The sequence below is a fragment of the Chinchilla lanigera genome, unplaced genomic scaffold (genome assembly GCF_000276665.1).
Source record: "Chinchilla lanigera isolate Chin_1 unplaced genomic scaffold, ChiLan1.0 scaffold00053, whole genome shotgun sequence".
Classification (NCBI taxonomy): Eukaryota; Metazoa; Chordata; class Mammalia; order Rodentia; family Chinchillidae; genus Chinchilla; species Chinchilla lanigera.
This window is the reverse complement of record NW_004955454.1, coordinates 7,762,676-7,785,677: the sequence shown is the minus strand read 5'-3', so window position 1 is coordinate 7,785,677 and position 23,002 is coordinate 7,762,676. Positions and strand designations below refer to the sequence as shown.

The window sequence follows — 23,002 nt, the reverse complement described above, 5'->3', positions numbered from 1 at the left end:
TAAAATATATTATTCCTTTAATAATCAGAGGCCCGAGGCAGCAGGACGCTGAGGCTCCGGTGACTGTTCCATCTTGGGCCATGCCCTGGGGGCTGACAGAGCCTCTGCCCAGTGTTGTGGGTGATCAGGGGATGTCTCGCTGCCCCGCGCAGCTGTGCCGTACGGGGCTCCACATCCTCGCTGCTCTTACCCTATCTGTTGCAGATGGAAGAAGCTCTTTTAATTGGCTGACCGGGAGCAGTATTGACCCGCTGGCGGATTATACGGCCTCCTCGTCCTCATCTGATTCTTTGTCGTCTTCTTTGCTGTTTGCCCACAAAAGAAGTGAAAAGTCCCAGCGAGTACCCTGGAAGTCAGTGGGACCTGATTTTGGGGGAAAAAGGCTGAGCCTTCCTGGGGATGAGGTGGATAACAAAGTGAAAGCTGGTAAGTAGTTTGCTGAAGCACATTTAAAATCACCTGCTGGGGGCTGGGGATTTAGCTCAATGGCACAGCACCTGCCTGGCAAGCGCGACGTCGTGAGTTCAATTCCCGGTACCGGGAAAAAAAAAAAAAAACCTGCTGTCCAGTTAAGTCCATTAAAATTCAGTTCAGTAAACGTGTGGGCACCTGCCATGTTGAAAACATCTTTTAAAGTCTTTCAGAAAAAACTAAGTTAAAAACATCCATGTAGTGACTTTCTGGCATATTAGGGTAAATAAGGCAATAAATTTGTGATCATCAGATAGAGTAGAACTCATAAGCTAAGTGCCACAGGTAAGAGGCAAATCTTAGTAGAGAATGGAGAAAGAATCCAGGGAGACTGGGTGGCGGAGGGGCCTTTGAGAGAAACCTGGAGCCTGGGATATAGGGCGGAGAGAATGAGAAGGACGAAGATGGAGAAGTATGCAGTTTATTTGGAGGTGGGAGGGACTCAGAGCAGCTCAGCGAACGTTTATGGAGCGCCAACTTCGCGCCAAGACCCTAAGGGCCTGCGCAGTCCCAGCGAGTGGATGCTGAGGTGGCAGGCAGCTTGTGGGAAGCGGGAGCACTTCCGGAAGGAGCCATCAGATGAACCAGTCGGGCAGGGGCGGGGACTCTGGCCCCCTCGGATGTGCTGAGGGCAGCAGGTGGAGAGGCAAGGACGTGCAGGCCCAGGGACTGAGGGTGTTCTCCGTGTGCAGGGGGCGGGGCAGCCCCCATCGGATTGGCGGCGTGCCGGGTGGCGGGGAGAGTCTGCCAGGCTCACAGACCCGAGGCCCGCAGGGCGGGGAAGAAGTTCGCTCTTTGGGAGACTTGAAGCTCCAGCAGTGAATGGAAGACCAGAAGAAGAAAATATACAACAACAACAAAAACTAGAAAAGAAAAAATAATAATAATAATAACCTGTTGTCCGGTTAAGTCCATTAAAATTCAGTTCAGTAAACAGTTCAGTAAAATTTGAATTCAATTCAAATTCAGTAAACTAGAAAAGACAGAGCCTGGGGAAATGCAATATATACATTTAGATTAATAGAAGTAAGATTGGAAAAAGAGTAAATTCCTTTGTATTTAATCTAAGCACTAAAACACACACAGAGTACCTCACTCCCAACTGTTGTTTTTCATAAATCAACGACTCTTCACAAATGTGGCTTTTTATGTAATTGTCTAAATTTACCTTTGAAGAGGGAGAGTGTAGTTGTCTTTCTGCTACACACTGAGTTTACAGATGTACCAGAAAACTTGTTTCTCTATCCATTTCCTCATTCATTCAGCTCCTTCTCAAGGAATCTTCCTTCTTTTACCATCTCTCTTCTGCAGCTGGGCCTTTGTGCCTCTGCCCCGCAAGGATGCGTAGCCTTCGGTCCTGCCTGTGAGCTTGGACTGTCAAACTTGAAGTCCTGAAGTCATCCTCGCCTGACATTCCCTCTCAGTTGTCCTTCTGCCCTCACACCTGCTGGTCTCAAACCCGGTGGGGGCGGGGAGGTGGGAGACACCACTTCTGTGAATGAGTCTTCCACTGTATTGCTAGAGGGTGTTCTGCACTGGGGAAGTCTGCAGCTGAGTCAGTGGTGATTGCTAGACTGACTCAGAGCTGGTCAGTTTCTGTACCGGAGATGACGCTCAGGATTCAGTGAAGATCACCGAGGACAGCAGCAGTTGTCCGTGATTCATACTGATCCACGCACAGAACTTAAGGAAGGCAAGGGGTAGAACCTATATAAAACATTTTTCCTCGAGTTTTACAAATGGCGGTAGAAAACCTCATAGAGGGGCTGGGGGAATAGGTCAGTGGCATAAGCTCCTGCCTGGCAAGCACAAAGTCATGAGTTTGATCCCCGGTCCCCCCAAAAAAAAAAAGAAAACCTCATAGAACTAGGTAGGTAAAATGCCAGAAGCCGTGTCTATTTTAATTTAATACATCACTCATGTATATTTATGGATTTAAAATACTTGACACACTATCTTACTTGGGGTATGTATACTTTGTTGTCTAAATAAGAACATTTGGCATTTCTTAAAATATGATAAATTAGTACTGTGTACTTTACCATTAAAAGGAAATACAATTTAAAAGCTAGAAGTTCTAGTTTAGATGGATGTGGTGATCAGGGTCTGTAATCCCAGGTACTTGGGAGTCTGAGACAGGAGATTGAAAGTTTAAACACAGATTGGGAAATTTAGTGAGACTGTCAAAATATTAAAAAAAAAAAAAAAAGAAGAAGAAAAGAAAGAAATTTAAAAGAGTGGGGCTGTGTCCCCTCAGTTTTCCACATCAGCTTCCCAAATGCAGAGGGAACCACTTACAAGTCTTAGCTGAGTTTTGGCATTTACGTCTATGTCTCTAAGTAGTAGTATTTGTAAACTGCTACTTTTTTCTTTCAGTATTAGTCATTCTGTTCTGGTTTTGCATGACAGACATTTGAGGAGTGGCCCTTCCTCCTCACCCCTTTCCCACACACACCTAAGCTGGGAGCTCTTTTTGAGATTTTGATGCCACCACATTACTTTCAAGGACATAGTGCCTGGGACACGGGTGAGCTATAGATTTCCAGGTGGGGAACCGTCAGGTACAAGCAGGGACTTGCGTCCTCCCTGTCCATCTTTGTAACAGCCCTTTTCCTTAGAATCTCCTCTTTTTAGGTTCTTTTCTGAAAATTCACAAATGTGTCCTTTGGTGCAGTTCTAGTTTAATCTATTTTGGGGGGCATAAGATGGTTCTTTTCAGACTGCTAATTCCTACATGCCAGTTCCAGAGTATCATTTTGGGTGATTTTGTTGATTTCTTCGCCTCTGTTTTCTCCATTTTTCTATTTTTGTAATTCTGGTGCTCAGAGCTTCTGGATTACTCACTTTTATTTATGTTTTTTTTTCCTGTTTTCTAGGAAACATTGTCACTCTTACCTTTCAAGCCTTTTTTCTTAAGTTACGACATCGCATTTTTCATTTCCATGAGCTCTTTTCTTTTTGTTCTCTGAACCTTTCTTCAGTCCTTGACTCATGACCACAGTGTCTACTCTGATCTTTCTGATCAGTGATAATTTTTTGAATTTTTTCCTTTCATGGTGCACTTTAACACTTGCTCTTTATCACTTCCTCGTGTTTCTGTGTTTAATATCTGACGCTTTCTTCAAACGTCTGATGATTGTCGGGTTTTGCCTTGGGTTTCCAGGTGAGTCCATTATGAACTCAGAGTATGGATTACGAGTTGCTGCCCTGCTGGACCATGACACTCAAGCCGCTGATTTCTTGGTTCTTCTATTTTGACTGATTTCCTAGAGGCAAAATTCCCATATTCCTGCCTATAGCAAATGATCTATTTTTAAAAGCACTTTTTAAAAAATTAGCACTTTAAAAATAATATTTTTGTTACTGTGTATTTGCAGTACATAATGTTGACATTCCTCTTAAGGGGTAGCTGTATTTAGTTAATATATTTTCATTGTCTTTATTCCCTTTTCCCTCCCCTCTCTCCCCATCTCTCCGTCTCTGGAGACCCTTGCCACTTGCAAAAGCTCTATCTCCCTGCCTCCTGTTGTCTGTTTTTTGTTTTTTTTTAATTATTTATACTTCGGGTTTCTCGTATAATAGAAGTCATGCTGGAGATGACCCATGAGCAGTGCCACAGGTTTCAGAGGTACTCTGGGGACTGCAGTTGCTGAGCTGACCTTCCACCCTGGCCCCCTGCTGGCCCCTGCTGGCCCCCAGTTCCTGAGCCTGTCCACCATGCTCATTGCATCCCTGCTCTCTCCGCTGCTGAGCTAGGAGTCTCTGAGGCAGTTACAGCTCTGCTGTTCTTCCAGAATTGCTCAGCTGTCTCCTCTGCTGTGTCCTGTAAGTTTGTCTTTAAGAAAACACTAGATAAGCCCTGAAAAGTGGAGGTGAGCACATGCTTTCTCTTCAGGGGATCTGGAAGGAGTTGGAGTCAGTTACCCGTACTGAATGGGCTGTCAGTAACCAAACTTGTTTCGCGTTCTTCAGGCACAGACAACCGGGCAGAAATACTGAGATTGCGCAGGCGATTTTTAAAGGACCAAGAAAAACTCAGTTTGATTTATGCCAAAAAAGGCATTGTGGAACAAAAGCGAGAGAAGGTTTGTATCTTTTTCACAAATTGGATTGGTCAGAAATACCTATTTTAGGGCTGGGAATGTAGCTCAGTGGCACAAGCGCCTGCCTGGCAAGTGCAAGGTCCTGAGTTCGATTTCTGATGAAAAAAAAAAAAGAAATACCTATTTTATACCAGAGGATATGTACAGTATTCATTCCAGTATTGGTGTACAGACCATAATTGCAGAAGCAGCGCTGTGTGAACTAAGGTCAGTTATGAATCACAGTATCCGCTCACCGCTCTGGATATGAACAGTGCTCACGCCTCCCAGTGAGAATCTTGGTCCTCCTGAATCTGTGGTCTGCCGGCCCATGGATTGCCAGGACCGTGCTCTGCCTCTTCACTGCCCACCCCAGTCCAGCTTCACCCTGCTCTCTGTAAAGGTCGGCTTCTCCATGGGTGGAAATACAACCCCAGTGTTCCTTGCGTTCGTACTCCACAGCTGGGAAAGGGTTGGCCTCTCTGCCTTAAGGCCAGAGCCTTCGGGAGGAAGTCACGGTGCACTTCGATGTGCTGCTCACAGCTGTTGTGAAAGGGTGAGGCCGTGGGGCAGCCAGGGGGTGGCAGCCCAAGGAAGGGGCACCCAGGGCTCCCAGGCAGTCCAGATTCGTTGGCTGCAAGCTGTGATTGGAGACACGAATGTGGCCTGAATTAACAGGTGTACGTTTCTCAACGGGAAAATAAAGACTGTTAGCTACAGCTTCAGTTTTGCTTATAAATCAGAAACTGACAAAATTTCCAAGGACATCAGAAGCTGACACAATTTCCAAGGACATTGGCAGAGATTAGGAAATAAAACCCTATCGTTGTTCTAATCCGTTGTAAATCCTCAACAGTTCAGTGAACTTCCAAATCTGCATATAAAGTGATTGACTAGTTTCTCCAAATTTTCGGGGGGGGGAGAAAGTGTACTTTTGAACTGTATTTGTCTCTGTAATTATAATTATTCTTTCAAAGACAAGAGTCCCAAATCAAGGCATGCTCAGGACCATCCCTGCTTTGTTGCTTCCTCAGAGAAACGGGTCTGGGCTCCTGATTAAACCTAAAACCCAACAAGTATGGCCTAAAGGAAACAGCAGTATTTGGTCAGCAGAAGGAAGAGAAACCAGGATTGCTGAGCAGAAGTCACAGAAAGAGATTTTGGCCTGATGTGAAGAAGAGCTTTGCAACAACTGATCCGTGTAGAGTAGCCTGCTGTGTGTACATTCCCTCCGACACAGGCCTTTGGGTGTGAAGCTGCCAGGCAGTTCGTAGGAATAGTGGTCAGACGTCAGAAGCCCCGTGTGTGCTCGGGGACTCACCGAACAGCTGTGTCCGGAGCGCTGCACTCTGCCAGGTGCTGCGCTAGGTGCTGGCGATGTGAAAGTTAGTGGAACAGAAGCCCTCATGGAGCCCAGTCTGGTGTGTGTGACAGCCGAAAGGACGAGCTGACACTGTAACATGGACTTTCAGAGCTAAACCGAGTGGTGAGCACATTTAGGAAAGACCTGAGTTAGGAGAGGAGGTGGTGGAAAGCCTCTCTGGAGAGAGAAGACGGAGATGGGAGCCCCGTGATGAGGGACAAGCTGCAGAGACATTCCAGGCCGGGACCGGCAGGTGCCCTCTGCTCTGCCTGGTGGGCGTCTGTGGAGACTGAGGGGCGCAGTGTGTGCCGCAGGGGCACCACTCTGGGCTTGGAGCCAAGGCTTACTCTGAGGGGAGTTAAAAAGGAGCCACAGCCGTCTGATTTATGTTTTCAAAAAGTTTCAAATCAAATTTTCTTACTTTGTGAAAATTCAGATTACCTTATAGTGGCTATTTTAAAAGGGTGCTCATCTGCCATCGTTACTTTATTGTGAATTTATCACTTAGCGTGGACTTAGAAGACACAGTGACTAACCAGTGAATAAAAATTACCATCGCTTCGTCTTTATGTCACAGGTAGATTCTGGCAGTCGCATATCTTATGCAGTCTGATTTTCTTAGGTAAGAATTCTAATGCTTTGTTGTTGGTTCCGGTGATTGTAGGAGATCAAGAGTGAGCTGAAAATGAAGCAGGACGCACAGGTCGTTCTGTATAGAAGTTACCGTCATGGAGACCTTCCGGACATCCAGATCAAGTACAGCAGCCTGATCACACCTCTGCAGGCCGTGGCCCAGGTCCTCTCTCATTACTGTTTCCTCTTTGAAGGTTAAAAGCTACGTGTGCAGCTCTAGAGGCCGACTGTTCATAAAGAAAAACGGCTGAGGGCACACTGTCACAGATAAGGTCCCAAACAGGAGAACTGTTTTAAAGACTCTTCCAAGTCCACCTCTGCCGTTTCCTAGTTACTGACTTAGGGTTATTTAGAATTGAGCTCTAAAGCTGGAACCTGTCAGGTTAGTTAAGGTGCTGAGTGACAGTCGGCATCTAAAAACAGTTAGGACCCGTTTTTCTTATTCAGTAATGTCAGAATGAAATAATATGTTTAAAATTCATGATAAATTTTAAAGTGCTAATAGGGCGCTTAAATCATTGTTTATATAAAATGCTTCTCTTGAGAGTATCAGGGAGGTAATAGTTTATCAATAGGTCAGTATTCTTTTGTGATTTGCTTAGTAACAGAGGACTAGAGAAAATAGAGCCTTTGGAGAGAATACAATATTCTAGCTGAGTTCTTACCCTCAGAGGCCTGATTAGGGCTCCTTAACTTTTATTGAAGTAATAGTTGAAAACAAGTTATATAGGGGCTGAGCTATAGCTCAGTGGCACAGCGCCTGCCTGGCAAGTGCAAGATCATGAGTTCAATTCCCAGTACCCCCCCCCAAAAAAGAAAAAGAAAACAAGTTATATAAATATATATAAAATCTAATTATGCTATCCACTGATATAATCCCTTCTATTGTACTTGTTCCCTTTTTTTTTCTTGTCTTTTTGAGACAGGGTCTCGCTATGCAGTTCAGGCTGGCCTTGAGCTCACTTTGTAGCCCAGGCTGGTCTCAAACTCGCAGCGATCCTCCTGCTTCAGCCTCCCGAGTGCTGGGATTGCAGGTGTGTGCCACCACACCCGGCTTGTTTCCATTTCTAATACTGATTTCAATCATAGATTACATTTGCTTAGCCTTTTACTATGATTTGTCTTTTAAGCCTTTTATTTTCTCTCATTAGAGATTGACAAGAATTTGTAAAAATAATATATAGTGCATGAACCCATCATCAGCTCACCCCGTGGACTCGTCTTACGTGACTGCAGCGCACTGTTAGGGCCTGGCACTGATACTGATACACCAGTGGTACTGCGAGACAGACCTCGTTCAGTGCTGTCATTCCCCTGCCATCATGTGGGTGCACATGTGCACCCCGTCTCATGTGCAGACTCTCGGAACTCAGCATGATGTTCCCCTTTTCTGTCCTGAAGTGCTTCCTCATTCTCACTTAGATCCTGCCAAAATCTTGCAGCATTACGGCAGTGATTAGATCCAGTCTAAACAAAGGTTAAAGATTATCAGAACTTGGACAGCGCAGCAAAATCCAAAGTTCTCACTGGGTGTGGAGCTCGCTTTCTCTCTCTCTTTTCTTTTTGTTTTCAATTTTGGTTTTACAGTATTGGGAATTGAACCCAGGGCCTTGCATATGCTGGGCAAGCACTGAACTACTGGGCCACCCCTGGCCCTCTTAAAAAATTTTTTGTGACAAGGTCTCACCAAGTGCCCTGGACAAGCCTCAAACCTGCAATCCTTCTGCCTTAGCATCCCAAGTAGCTGGGATTGTAGGTGTGTGCCACCGTGCCTGGCCAGACCCTGTCTTTCTGCTCTGCCCAGTTCTCGGGTCCCTGGTGACTCACATTGCTGCCTCATAGCGATGTTGATCCTTGTTGTCCGCTGAGTCCTGTCCACACTGGGGAGATCAGTCACATGTCATGAGGGGGCAAGTTAGCAAATCTGTGACTGGTGGGGGGCCTATATGCAAGTCAGTTTATCTCATTTGTGCCTGGAAAAAATAAACTGAAAAAGCAAGACTACTCATTTTTTCTGTTCTTTAAGAAGAGACTTTGCCTGATATTTGTAATGCTGGTAATGTACTTATTTAACAAATATTCCTTGTGGGGTGCCTCCTATGTGCCAGTGACTGCTGTCATGCTAGAATAGAGCAGTGAGCAAGACAGACAAAGCCCTCTTGCCTTCCTGGGGCTGCCTTCCTTCATGGCAAGCCATACCTTTGTGAAGTAAAGGGAATCATGTAAATCAGCCATCATGGGATATGACCAGCAGCAGCTGCCTATCCATTATATTGTTTTGTCTTTTTGAGGCAGGGTCTCGCTGTGCAGTTCAGGCTGGCCTTGAGCTCATTGTGTAGCCCAGAGTGGCCTCAAACTTGCAGCAATCCCCCTGCTTCAGCCTCCTGAGTGCTGGGATTACATGAGGATGATACTTAATCACCACTGCAGCTGTCCTGCCAGAGTGAGCATTTAGGACTCCCTGAAATAGGAAGTAATTTGTGTGTAGCATTTAGGCAGTAGCTGTACACATGGAAACCTACTGGCCATGTGTTAAATAAAAGACCAGATTATCAGAAAATCAGTACCGAATAAAAGAATATGCAGATCATTGAAAGAACAACCAAATGGTGGCACTGATTATCTTTGTATGGTTTCATTATGGGTGATATTTAATTTTATTTATTTGGTTTCTTAGTTTTTTTGGTTTTTTTTTTGGGGGGGGGTGGTTTGGTTTTTTTCTGGTACTGGGAATCAAACTCACAACCTTGCGCTTGCCAGGCAGGCGCTGTGTTGCTGAGCTAAATCCCCAGCCCCTTCTTAGGAGTTTTGTTTGTTGGTTGGTTGGTTGGTTTGGTCTGCAGTGCCAGGGATTGCACTCAAGGCCTTTAGAGTGAGATCCATCTTTGGCCTTTTTGTTATTTTTTGAGACAGGGTTTCACTATGTCACTAGGCCATGTTTTAGAAAATTGTATATACTGTAGTAACAATGTAACAACCATAGCAAGACAAATACATTACTTAAATTAATAAACAATGAATGATAAATCAGATTTGTATGTCTTATTCATAGTTTTTGTCAAACAGAGTAACTTGGTTTTTATTCATGTATGCATGTCTTCCTTAAACTAGTTAGTAGTGTATATACTAGGAAGTGTTCTTGGTACCAGTGTTTTAAGCACTAATAAAGGCTAATGTTCTTGTGGTCATGGAGTGTATGGGTGTTAAAGCCGTAAACAGGCAACATGCTATTAGATAGAACTGAGTAGAGTTTTGTTCTGTTTTGTTTTGGTACTGGGAATTGAACTCAGGACCTTGCGCTTGCCAGGCAGGCGCCTATGCTGCTGAGCTATATCCCCAGCCCTGAAACATAGAGTATAGTAGGTTTAACAGTTAAATGGTTATGATGGGACTTCAAAACTTTATGTTGGCATTTTATTTAAGCTCATCACTTAATTATTTTAGATTTTACTGTGGTGCCTGTCCAGGGATGATCCCTAAGAGTCCAGTCCAGTCTCTAAATTCTTCCAAGCATTGCATCAAACACTCGAAGTGCGTTATTATGGCTAGTATTCACCTCAACTCTGAGGCTTATTCTGTTGACCCCAGTTTAAAGGTGGGGAATTAGGGTAATGGATTCAACTCAGGAGATGAACTGTGTGATTATGTATTGATTAGGTCAGCTTTTAAGTTTCTCTCTCTTTGTTGAAGGTCTGTGCTTTCATAGTGTATATCAAACTAGTACATGTGGTCAAATTCCAAATATTCCCCTTGTGAAATATCTCTTAAAACCCTCGAGTAGAATTTAGATGTATAATGGATGTGTTTGCAGCAGTGTATTTTCAAGTAAAGCTCTGATACCAATGCTGGGTTACAGCCTTTTCATTTCACATGCTAACTTGTCTTTGTTTTGAATTTTTTTTGCAGAGAGACTCATTGATTGCAAAACAGCTCTTTAGCAGCTTGTTTTCTGGGATACTCAAAGAGATGGACAGATTTAAGACGGTGTCTGAGAAAAACAGCATCACTCAAAAGTTGCTCCAAGACTTCAATCGTTTTCTTAACACTACTTTTTTGTTCTTTCCACCTTTTGTGTCTTGCATCCAGGTAAGAGTCTGACGTGTTCTCCAAAACACACACTGTCTGCTTCGTGTGGTTAATGTCATCATCACTTTGTTTCCTGAGCTGAAACCCTGGATAGATGCGAGGTGTTTAACAGAGTGGATTGTTGTTTGGGTTGTGACCTCTGCTGAAGTGGGCACATGTAATTTATTTGACTTTTTTTCCAGAACAAACCCCAACTTACATATACAATAGGATAATCCAAATTTATCCAAATTTAAACTTACTATAAGTGTTTTATTTTGTAATAAGTCAGTCCCTTTAGTGTCTTGATTAAACGCTGCCTTTTGTGTAGTTACTTTTCCATGTGTAGATTTCTCCAAATTCTTTACTGCCTGCTCAGGTGTTGCTCTAAGTAGTGGGGTCACAACTACAAAGATGCAGAATCTCTTTCAGAACTTGCATTCCCCGTGTGTAATAAACAGTCCACAGACACACACAGAAGGGATTTAGATGGCAACGTGCCACACTACCTGAGTAACGCAGAAGTGTTAAAGTAGTACAGGGTAGTAACGAAGCAGGACTAAGTAGGTGGTCTCTTGATCAGCATAGGCATGTGTGCCCTTACAGCCGATATTTGTCCTGGTAAAATAATGGATTTCTTCTAAAATCACTTTATCTCACCAGACCATAGCCAACCAATGTGAAGAAATAGGAAAATCTATTGAAAAAGATTTGGAAAGTAAAGCTACTAGTTTGAGATTTTCTGCTTTAGCAGTAGGTAATGTTCATGGTTCAACTTACCAGTTTTATTAGAAGTATTGGTAACAAACATAATGTCATTGAAGAAATGGCTTCTTTGTGCCATTTAAAAACACAACCATGTCTCTGAATTTGCATGAAACAGTAAAAAGTACATTAAAATGATTTTCTTTAACCTTTGTCAGCATGTCCGATATAGCTACTGGTGGTGCTCCAGTGATGGCTGGACTTAAAAAAGGAACAGAAGACAGTGTATTTGTTGCTGGTAACTCACATTTGATGAAATACCACTGCATCAGACATAAAAAAAAAAAATACTGCATGAAAGCTCTAATGGATAATATCATGCAAGTTGTCATCAAAACTGTGAATTTCATGAGATGCAAGGGATTGAATCATTACTAATTCCAGGGGTTCCTTAAAAGTGTAGATGCTAGACAGGTGTGGTGCACATCTATAATTCAAGCTCTCTGGGAGACTGAAGCAGGAGAATTGCAGCCTGTGGAGTTTAGTGACATCAAGACAGTGTCTCAAAAAAATCAAAGATCTGAGGATGTAGCTTAGCGCAAAGGCCCTGTGTTTGGGCCCCAAGTACCACACCCCACCGAAAAAAATATAGATACTAATTATGAGGAGATCACCTACTGTTCTTAAGTAACGTGCTTAAAGGTAAAATGCTGAAGATATTTTATTATTTATGAAGTGAAATCAAATTAATTATGGAATCCAAAAGAAAACTTGTGCCAGAACTTAAAGATGAAAAATGCTTCAGGTTTAGCATTTTTGGAGAGATTGACTAATTTAAATGAATCAAACATGTCTTCAAGATGAAAATAAAAAATAAGTCAATAAATAAATAGAATCAAATCATAAAGAAAAAATTTAAAAATATAAAAATCAAGTTAACCTGTGATATGTTGCAAACCATAGCAACCTTTAAAATAAAACTTAAATTATATGCTCAGGCTACGACAAATAATTTTATGCATTTTGGTACATTGGCTAAATAGTCCTGTGAACAGTGAAAATAAACATTCTTGCTTTCCATCCTGATAAGAGAATTTGAGAATAGGTTTCAAGAGTTTCCTAAAAAATCTTTTTCGAGGGATATATTTGCAGCTCCCTTATAAGTATATTACCTCCCTTCTACATAATTACCGTGTATTACCTGCAAAATTTTGAATATGTGTAGAGTTGCATTCATTCAACTCAGAAAAAAAAATTTGATCGATCGCTGTTGGTCTTTTGCGTGAGCTGTCTTCCCAAACACAAACAGCGCTGGCTTCACAGCCCTGCCTTGCTTAGATCATCCCCCTTGGCAGGATGCACGTTCCTGCACAGCTGTGAAGCACATGAAGAGTAAAATCATATCAGGAATATCTTTTTTTATATCAGAAATATCTGATGAGCATCTTGAGAACTCACTAAGAATTGCAACCACTTCCATCAAGCCAGACATCGGCGCGTTAGTTTCACAAAATCACGTCAGATATCCCGCTATTCTGCATTTATATTGCCCTCTTTTCTCAAATATTATAATAAAAATACTTTTTAAAAAGACTACTGTTGTCCACTTAGGATGAGGGAATCTTAAATTTCAGGCCATCGTGAGTAACGCTGCACTGCTGCAGATCTGGAGCCTGGGACATATTCAGTAAGTAATTACAGAATGAGAATTACTTAAAAATTAGGAATACCTTTACATAAAGATGTTTTGGCCAGGGATATAGCTCAGCGGCCCAGCGCCTGTCTGGGAAGCTCAAGCTCCTGAGTTTGGTTTCTGGTATAAAATAAAAAGATGGTTTGAGCCAGCTATGGTGGTGCAGTACTGCAGTCCCAGGTCCTGAAAGGCTGAGGCAGAAAGATTGCAACTTCAGACCCAGCCTGGGAAACGTAGTGACTTATAGAGACCTTGTCTCAAGATAAAAACAAATAAATATGAAGAGGGCTGTGATGGATGCAGCTCCGTGTGAAGGCACTGGGTAAAAAATAATAACAATAAAAGATATTCGGTGTTTTCTTGTGGGTTTCTATCTCTAAATTATGGTTGTCTCAAAATCTGACATTTCAACTAAGAAAAATCCTTTCCTATATTGTTAGTTGAAATACAGTATTTTGAAGTTTCTGTCTTTGTAAGGGTGACACACATTTTCATGTGATTGCTTTGGAGAGTTTACTTTCTTTCGTGAATCAGCGTGGGGGCCGCTTGGCCACAGCTGGCGTGTGGCACAGCTGTGCGCGCGGCAGGCGGGCAAGTGCGCATGTGCCCGGGCCGTCCTTCCAGGTGTGTGCACAGACCCCTGTGCGCACATGCGGCCGTGCCCGTGAGAGTGATGTCACGCTGTTCGTGTTCTTTGATGTTTGTAGGACTCACAAATGGAGAGTTACAGAGGGAAAGTCATTATAATAATTCCTGAATCCCCTGTTCAGTCACTGTTGAGTAAGTTAGCCCCTGAGTGGGAGAAAGGGAGTTGTGTAGACGGCAGAGGGAGATGAATGCACCCCCTTTTGGGAGATTGGCTATGAGATCTTTGCATTTCGTCTGCTATTTTTAGCAAGTCAGGCTAAATATTCCTGGAAGTTGCAATTGTTATTTAAATATATGCGGGAATATATATAGTATGTATGCACACATATACATATCTTCAGTCTTCATATTTTGCCAGTGTTAGTCTAGCTTGAAGTTATTTCCTGGGTTAGAAATACAAAAATAAGAAGACATTTCCTCCTCTGAGCCGATTGAATATTAAAGGGAAATTTGTTAATAGAATTATACAGACAAAGAAGCCTTTGGTGATATCACTACTTACGTCAAAACTTTCTTTTATGTTTGGTAAAAATGAATTAATCACTCGTGAGGACATGGTCCAAATGCCGTATGCTAAACAGCTACATGTGTTTGTGGTTTTGCAGGAGATCAGTTGCCAGCACGCGGATTTGCTGAGCCTCCATCCGGCCGCTGTCCGAACTGGCAGCCTGGCCAGTCTGCAGCAGCCTGGGGGCATCCGCCTGCTGGAGGAGGCCCTGCTTCACCTGGCCCCCGCAGAGCCACCCGCCAAGCGAGTGCGGGGCCAGCCCCGGCTCCCTCCTGACACCCTCCGCTGGATGGAACTCGCTAAGTAAGGTCATGAGGGGCCAGTCAGCCCAGTGAAATCCACCAGAGCAACACAGAATAAACTTAGCTTCTTTTGGCAGGAAAGTAACCAATAAAGTTGATAGCAAAACTTCTGTAAATTTTTTTAATTATTTAGACTTAGGACCGTTTAGACCAAGTCAAGGATAGTTGCCATAGGAGGAACATGTTGCTCAAGCAGAAAGAATGTGGGTTAAACCTGTTAATGTCTTTCAGAATACAGTTGTTTGAACTCAGAATTATCCCCCAAGTTCAGCTTCCTGTAGAGTGTGGCTATAAATTATAGTTCCTAGGATTTTATGTTTTTTCCAGTTTTGCTAAGCTGAAGAAGATGATTTATTATTTTCAACGGGACCCAAAGTTTTAGAAACCGTTCAGTCCAATTACTTTAGCTGGGGAAAACAAATTCCATTTTGTAGTTTGCCGTTGTGGATTATGTCTGATTTTTTTCTCTGACTGTGGTTTTAGCATATGAAAGTCCCTGCATAAGTCTGAGATGTTAGGTCAAGATTGAAACTAAACTTGAACAGTTCTAAAGTGATTTTTACATGTGTTAGGTTCTATGGAAAAATAGAATAAAAGTAAGAGGAAGCGGGGTGGAGGGGGTCCTCACGCTTTTTGCTGAATAGTCAATTCCTGTCTTTCTTTGAGGGCCTTGCTTGTGCCGGGCACTGAGATGGTGAGGTAGTTTAGACATCGATCCAACTCACAAAACTCAGAAAATGTATGTGCTTTTACACACAGTTACCCATAATATGAACTAGGATGAGGTGGATACGGAGAGAGAGCAACGCGATGCCAGAAATTCAGGGAGTGCCTCATAGCTAGTTTGACTTTACCCCACAGCCATTTTGTGTCAGTGCTTCGGATGTACAAGGGAACAGGAAGCACCTTCTAGGGGTGGTGTTTCCAGGGAATGAGAAACCCCTGTCATGACGGTGTGCTAGGCAAATGGTTGCCAAGTGAGATCTTGAGGCTTTGGTTTTGGTGTTTTTTGTCGGTTTGTTTTTGGAGACAGGGTCTCACTATGTGGAGGCTGGCCTTGAACTCACTATGTAGCGCAGACTGGCCTCAAATTTGCTGTGATCCTGGCTCCGCCCTCAAGTGCGAGGATTACAGGCATGTGACACCAGGCCCAGCGTCTAAGGGCTTTAACTTTATATTTGTTTCTAATTTTATTAAATACTTGCTCACATATGTGTGTGTAGTACTTTTGCATTCCTCGTGAACCTAATGAACCTAATTTAGCCTTTTCATGCCGTGTGTGGTCATCATTACGAGTGTGTTCTAAGGAATATAACCTAGTGCCTGGGGTCCAGGGCAGAATGTCCCTGAGGATCTCTTTTCTGTGTTAATGGAAAGTATTCTCTTCTCCGCAGCTCTTGTCCATGAGCTGCTGCTCCACCTCCCACCTCCCTGTCCTGCTCTGCTTTGCCACTTTTGATTCTAGGATGAGGGCAGTAGCAGAGCCATATCTGTTAGATTTTTATCTAAATTTGGAACCCATGGGCTCACAAATTCTGCAGAGCTCTTTTAATGGAGATTAAGTATCTAGGAAGGGAACCAAAAGGCGGGAGAGCGAGAAGGAAGAAGCCCTTGGCTGGCTTGTCTGAAAACTGCAATTTTAGGAAGAGATGACATTTGGATTAAGACTTGAAGATGGAAAAGAACTTTCTGGAGGGAAGGAAACAAACGTAATAAACTCTCTTGATAATTTTGTAGAGGAGGATACTCATTTGACAAAGTTAAGCCAGATTTTTGTTAAGGTGAAGAAGTAAATGAATGTTCTGGCAAATATTATGGCCACAAGGAAGTTACTTGTCTTTGGAATTGATATGGAACTTGGATTCAAAAGAGGTGTCTTGGGATGAGAGTTGTTTACTTGCTTCTGAGCTTTTTAGTGCTAGGCAAGAATCTCAGTGTGTCTCAATGAGACAGTTTATACATTATGATCTTCCAGTATTTTTATATTTCATTTTAAGTGCACATTAATATCTTCTGTATGAATAAAATAGTAAAGCCTAGGGATAATTTAAAAATTTTATATTTTAGCAAAATAACACTTTATATGTCTTTAGTTACTAGAATGTGTGGCATCTTTATTTGATACTATTTCATTAGGGTAAGTACTTTTAAAATACTGAGTATTCACTGATTGGACCTGTTCTGGTTGTTTTATAGATTGTATCGATCCATTGGAGAATATGATGTCCTCCGTGGTATTTTTAGCTGTGAAATAGGAACAAAGCAAGTCACTCAGAATGCATTGCTGGCAGAAGCCAGAAGTGATTATTCTGAAGCTGCTAGGCAGTATAATGAGGTAAAATCAGTCCCTAGCAAATGCATCCCTTAAGCACTTGGTTCTCTGCATGAACTGTTTCTTAGTACTACACAAAGATTAGTAATAGCTGTTTATGGTTTTGTAATAACCATATGTGAAATAATTATCTCTTACTCTTTTTAAGAAAACGTTGAATAAAAGAAAGCATTCCATAAATTGCCAAGTACTCTTAAACTGTACCATGTTATTTCTTAATTTTTTTTTTCTTGGTACTGGGAGTCAAACTCAGGACCTCGAACTTACCAGGCAGGGACTTGTGCCACTGAGCTATATCCATGGCCCTTTGTACCATGTTATTTCTATGTCTGCTATGATTTTATAATTTCTAACTGAGGATTGTTTTTATTGGTTGAGATGCCAGCGGTAACTTCAATTTTATACATTTTGTGTTTTGACTTGCCAGTGCTTGTCCAAGTGTAGATGTTGAACTTCGGGGTCTGTGGCCCGTGAGACTCTTCAACAAGCAATCCTAAATCTTCTCCAATTTCTGCAGATATCCTGTATTTTAATTTTTATTCAAAAACATTTTAAGAAGTAAATAACCCACAGTCTTAAATCGAATTATGAGACATTAATTCTTCAGTCTTACTAATTGGCTTCACTGGTGAATTTTCCAAGAAATGGCTTTCTCTTGGTTAGGCTTTGTATATTTGTTTGTTATTATAAAATTGCTTTTTTTAAAAAAATTATTTACTGTTTCTCTGAATAGTCTCCCTTTTCTCTTGCCTTGCCATAAATCTGAAAATGTCCTCATTTTATTTGTATTCTTCTTATAAATAATCTTATTACAAATATTCTTTTATTTGTATTCCCTTATATTCCTGCTGACCTTTCCCTGGCAGGCTCTCAACAAACAACAGTGGGTGGACGGTGAGCCCACAGAAGCCGAGAAGGACTTTTGGGAACTGGCCTCTCTCGACTGCTATAACCACCTCTCTGAGTGGAAATCGCTAGAGTACTGTTCTACAGCCAGTGTAGACAGTGAGAACCCTCCAGACTTAAGTAAAATGTGGAGTGAACCATTTTATCAGGTGGGTAGAATTATTTACGTCACCAAAATAAATGTTTTAGATTCAAGTGTTATCTACTTAAAATTATGTAATTCCCCCCCCCCCAAACAAGGTAGTAGTTACAAAGCGTGTGGATATTTTTATAACCTGACTCCCCCAGCAAACTCCATGGTGTTATTAAATCTTGTATTACTTGTAGCTAGCCCTTTCAAACTAAATGGGATATATTTTAAAACAAGTATTAGCATCCCTGGTATGGGCACATAGAAGGATGTTTTCTGTCGCCTGTGCCGTGCGATTTCGCTCTGCATCTCTGGCCAGTGCGGGAGGCCGCCTGCCCTTCCCACACCACTGCCACCTTCGCCGTGATGCGGAGGCAGCCCTGACTGTGTGTGCAGCGTCAGGGTCACCTTCTGCTGAAAACAGATCCCGTTTTCCACAGAACATTTTTCTCTGTATTTTGTGATTATGAAATGATGCATAAAATCCCAAAGAACGTTATAAAATAGACATTCAGATGGACATTCTGAAAGTACAAGTAGATTTTTATGTTCCTCAGGAGACGTATCTGCCGTACATGATCCGCAGCAAGTTGAAGCTCCTGCTCCGAGGCGAGGGCGACCAGTCCCTGCTGACGTTCATGGACGAGGCGATGCGCAGGGAGCTGCAGCAGGCGCTCACGGAGCTGCAGTACAGCCAGGAGCTGAGCCTGCTCTACGTCCTTCAGGATGATATTGACAGGGCCAAGTACTATGTCGAGCAGGGCATTCAGATTTTTATGCAGGTAATATTAATAGCTCTATGTGAAGTCGATTTTTTGGCGTTTGTTGTGGTGCTGTGAATCATACCCAGGACCTTGCACAGACTAAGCAAGTGCTCTACCACTAAACTATAACCGCAGTCGTGAAATACAGTAGTATAGATAGTAGTATTTATAGTAGTTTTTAAAAGTCAATAAATAAACCAGTAAAAGCACCGAGCAAAATTTTCCTTTACTGTTGTTTACCACCCATTTCCTTCTTTCTGTTCTTCTGGTTTCCTCTCATACTGCCCTTCACTGGTCGTTTGCCTTCCTTTCTTTTGTTGTTTGGTTGGTTTTGGTTTTTTGTGACAGGGTCTCACTGTGTAGCCAGGCTGGCGTCTAACTTGCAGTGATCCTCCTGTCTCAGTCTCCCCAGTGCTGGGATTATAGGTGTGCACCACCATGCCCAGCTTTCGTTTCTTTTTAGATCACTTCTTTTTTGTTTTAAAAAAAGTTCCATTTTTGAAAATTTTTTTAAATTGTATTTGTTTTGTTTTTATGCTATTGGAGATTTCAATTGTATTTGTTCTGTTTTTATGATATTGGAGATTGGAGATTGAAAGCTTTCCCTGAACTACATTCCTGGCCTTTCTTAAAACTTTTAATTTTGAGACATGGTCTCACCAAGTTACCCAAACTGTGCTTACTTTGTAATCCTCCTGCCTCATCCTCCTAGAGTGCTGGGATTACAAGGCACGTACCACATCCAGTTTTGTTTGCTTTTTAGTTACCTTTCTCACACTGTTGCAGAACTCTTGAGAACCGGCTTTTCTGTGTGGAGTAGCTGTACAGAAGTTTGGTTGCTTTGAGAAAGAACATGGATTGCTCTCCCTAGTTAATTTTCTGCCATTCCTTCTTGCTGTCCTGAGAGTCTCCTACTCACAGTTCTGAGCTTGTTTGTGAGTAAATGTCCTGTGTAAGTCCATTAGTGTTCATCATTGGCATGGTTTTAATCATGGAAGCTTGTAAGGTAATTTTCATTTTTATTTTGCTGTTTTAGTTGGTTAGTACACTCAAAAAGAAGTTTATCAGAAGAAGAAAAAATTAGCTTCTGTAGCTGGTGTTTTATATTATAGGATGTTGTGATTTTTTTTTTAACTGGTATATGCTGGGCATGTCGGTCATGAGTAGAGCACTTAGCAGATAGAAAAAGGAAGAGAGGTAAAACCAATAATATTGGATTGACGGTATAGCTCAGTGCTGGAATGTGCGCTTATCATGCGTAAGGCCATGGGTTCGATCCCCAGTGCCTACCTCCAGAAAAAAAAAAAATACAGAGATAGATGATAGCCTGATTATGTAGATTTCATTCAAACAAAGTATAATTGAAAACCTAAATTATTAAAAAAAAAATAAACCTTTCATTGTTTCTATGACCTAATTTTTAACCACTCAGCAACACACTGTAAGGCAGTTGGTATATTTCACATTTTAGAGAACTATATTAAAAGTTTCATGTCGTAAATGTGATTTATAACAGTGCTGCATGCCTCTTTTTCTAGAATTATTCTAGTATTGATGTCCTATTACATAGAAGTAGACTCACCAAGTTACAGTCTGTACAAGCTTTAACAGAAATTCAAGAATTCATCAGCTTTATCAGTAAACAAGGTAATTTTTTTAAACTTTTTTTTTTTTTTTTTTTTTTTTTTTCTTAAATTCTGGAAGAGTTTTAGCACTTGATTTTTTGCTTAGTGGAAGTACGTGTCTTCTCACGTGCAGGTTGGAAACTGCCTTGAATTTGTTCTAGAAATTCTGTACATATTTTGAAGCCATCAGAATAAATGTGCAAAGTATTCAGGCACAGTTAATAGCACTGGGATTACAGAGCCGAAGTATATTGCTAGAAGTGTCCAGCATAGGGGCGATTTCACAGGACAGCAAGTGAGAATCTATAGCTAGGGACCCAGGCAGTGGGTCCGGGCCTGCCTGAGGGGACAGGAGGACCCTGAGGGGGGAGCCCAAGTGGAAGATAGAAGAGAGGCGTTGTAGAGCTGCCCCCACGGGAAGGCTATAGTGACAGATAGCGGTGCTGCCAGGGGCCTTTGGGAGGAGGCGGGTACTGAAGCCAGCCCGATGGGAGCATGCGGTGGAGGCGGCGTTCCCGTCAGGAAGCCCTGGGTGCTGCTCGCGGTGGGTTTGTCCCCGTGCCTGTGGGGGCGTCCAGGAGTCAGAGTCAGAGAGAGAAACGCTTTTCCAAAGGTGAAATGTTTCAACTTTGGTTCTAAATAACTGAAAATAACTACGAAAATCTGGAGAACTCTTTTGCAAGTGTATATATTATTGTGTATTATTATCATTCATTAGGTGCTTTCTATTTCAGAAGCTCATTTAAATCTCTTTATCTCTTTCTGTTTTTATAACAACCTTAGCTTTTTCCCTGTCGTATCATAGGAGCCTAGAGAGAGTAAATGACTTGTGTTATGTAATAAGTGAAAGTTAAGAACCCAGGACTGTCGGAGCTCAAGTCCTGCTCCTGACTACTGCTTCTCCGCATCAGACAGAAAAGCACTGAGCATTAGCAGTGCGAAATTAGCACTTTCAGCAGGATGGCTTTGAGTACCTTTCCTGGACGCTTGAGTTCAGATTGTTTCAGATACTGAAAATGCAGCCAGGGCTGGGGCGCTGTGCCCTGGCCTACCTCAGGTGAGGTCTTCAGCATAGGCTGTGAGTGTTCCCATTGGTGACATAAGCAGCGACTGTAAGTAGCCCTGTGCTGATTCTGATCCAATTTTTTTTTTTCAAGAAAACTACCTTTTCAGTTTTTAGTGCTTTTTAAGACTTTGAAATTGCAGATGCAAAATTGCAGACCTGTAGTGAATCTAAAAGACCACTGTGTTTACTTTCTCCATCTTTTTTTTTGGTGTCCTAAAGTGAGTCAATGTAAGTGTCAAGATATATTTAGTATGGTGACTTCTGTTCCTTCTGTGGGAAAAAAAAATTTTTTAACTTGGACAAGTAATTTTAATTACATTTCTATTTACTAATGATGAACCCACTTTGTGAGTTGGTCTTGTCATTAACTGTAGCTATAATGACCCTCTAATATTTTTAGGTAATTTATCATCTCAGGCTTCCCTTAAGAGACTTCTAAAAACCTGGACAAACAGATATCCAGATGCGAAAATGGACCCAATGCACATCTGGGATGACATCATCACAAATCGGTGAGAGATGGTTCTTTCAACTGTGGGTTCTTTTCCAAATTCATCAGAGTGATTCTTCTTCCAGACTAGAAATTAGAAAATTCTTCCAGATTCTTCCAGATTAGAAAAATGCCGGGTTTGATCCTAGGGTAGCTCTCTCACCATGCTGATTGCCCAAGTAAGTTGCTCTAGCAAAACTCTGCAGGCCGACCGTGTGTTCCTTTATCCCCACTCACCATCTGGGAAGAGGGGGTGCTGCCCACTCACTTGGGAAGCATTGGGGTGCCGCTGTCGGTAGAGAAACATGCTCTGGGTGGGAAGAAAGACGGGGGCTGCCCTGCATCTGCTCCCCGATGACTGGCTTGTGGGTAGGGGGATGCCAGCAAAAAACGACGCTGCATAATGATGTTTTCATTGTTTTGTTACTGAAACTTGAGTTTCTGACACTCATGCCTCCTCCCTCTCACTAACTCCCTTCCGCAGTTGTGTTCACTTTCTCAGGCCTGAGCTCACTGTCGTGTCCTCACCCAGACCTGAGCTCACTGTCGTGTCCTCACCCGACTCCCCCTGTTAACCCTGCGGGGTCTGGAGGGCACATACTTAGCCAGTACTTACTGTGCAAGCGGGGAAGGGGTAAGGCAGAGAGGTTGTGGGTTATTTGTGCAAATACCCGTAGGAAACAGGATTCAAGGACTCTGACCCCAGCTAGCGTATTCTTCTATTATTTCCTCTGCATCTGCTTTTTAAAAAAATTGTCTGTGCTTTTTATTTTTAGATAAGCCCTTAACTAGTGGGAAAGTTGTAAGAAAGCTAGATTTCCCTTGTATACCTTTTTCCTAGGTTCACCAGTTTTTTAAAACATGGTTGATGTTCTCCACCCCTAGCTCAAATGCTCTGTGGTTCTTCTCAGGTTTGTCCCATGTGGGTCACCATTACCAGCTGCCTTCTACTGGGGAGAGTCATTTTGACTACCTGGTGAGAGCGTCTCCTTGTCCATTGTCCAATGCTGTGTTTTTTCTTTGCAACCAGTAGGAAAGTAGCGTGGAATAAGCATTGAGATATGCAGACGTCTTTTTTCTCATGAGACGTAGCCCTCTGGCTCATCCAGGTGGGATGGTAATAATTGCAAAAAGATGATTTCTGAGTGTACCACTTGTCGCACAGTTATCAGGCTGTGTCTTCTAAGGAAGAATCTTTTCATCTACTTTTTTTTTTTTT

At 42.3% G+C, this 23,002-nt stretch overlaps 1 protein-coding gene across 3 annotated transcripts in view; it reads left to right on the top strand.

The window, feature by feature from the left end:
* Window positions 1–23,002, top strand: part of Prkdc (protein kinase, DNA-activated, catalytic polypeptide) — a 157,200-nt gene that overhangs the window by 105,219 nt on the left and 28,979 nt on the right. For all 3 annotated transcript variants that reach the window (XM_013520201.1, XM_005396037.2, XM_013520202.1), the window contains 10 exons: window positions 205–426; window positions 4,444–4,556; window positions 6,581–6,712; window positions 10,456–10,635; window positions 14,266–14,471; window positions 16,667–16,805; window positions 17,669–17,857; window positions 18,396–18,620; window positions 20,141–20,249; window positions 21,694–21,805. In XM_013520201.1, coding sequence (XP_013375655.1) covers window positions 205–426; window positions 4,444–4,556; window positions 6,581–6,712; window positions 10,456–10,635; window positions 14,266–14,471; window positions 16,667–16,805; window positions 17,669–17,857; window positions 18,396–18,620; window positions 20,141–20,249; window positions 21,694–21,805 — 1,627 coding nt within the window. The remainder of the gene's footprint in view (window positions 1–204; window positions 427–4,443; window positions 4,557–6,580; window positions 6,713–10,455; window positions 10,636–14,265; window positions 14,472–16,666; window positions 16,806–17,668; window positions 17,858–18,395; window positions 18,621–20,140; window positions 20,250–21,693; window positions 21,806–23,002) is intronic.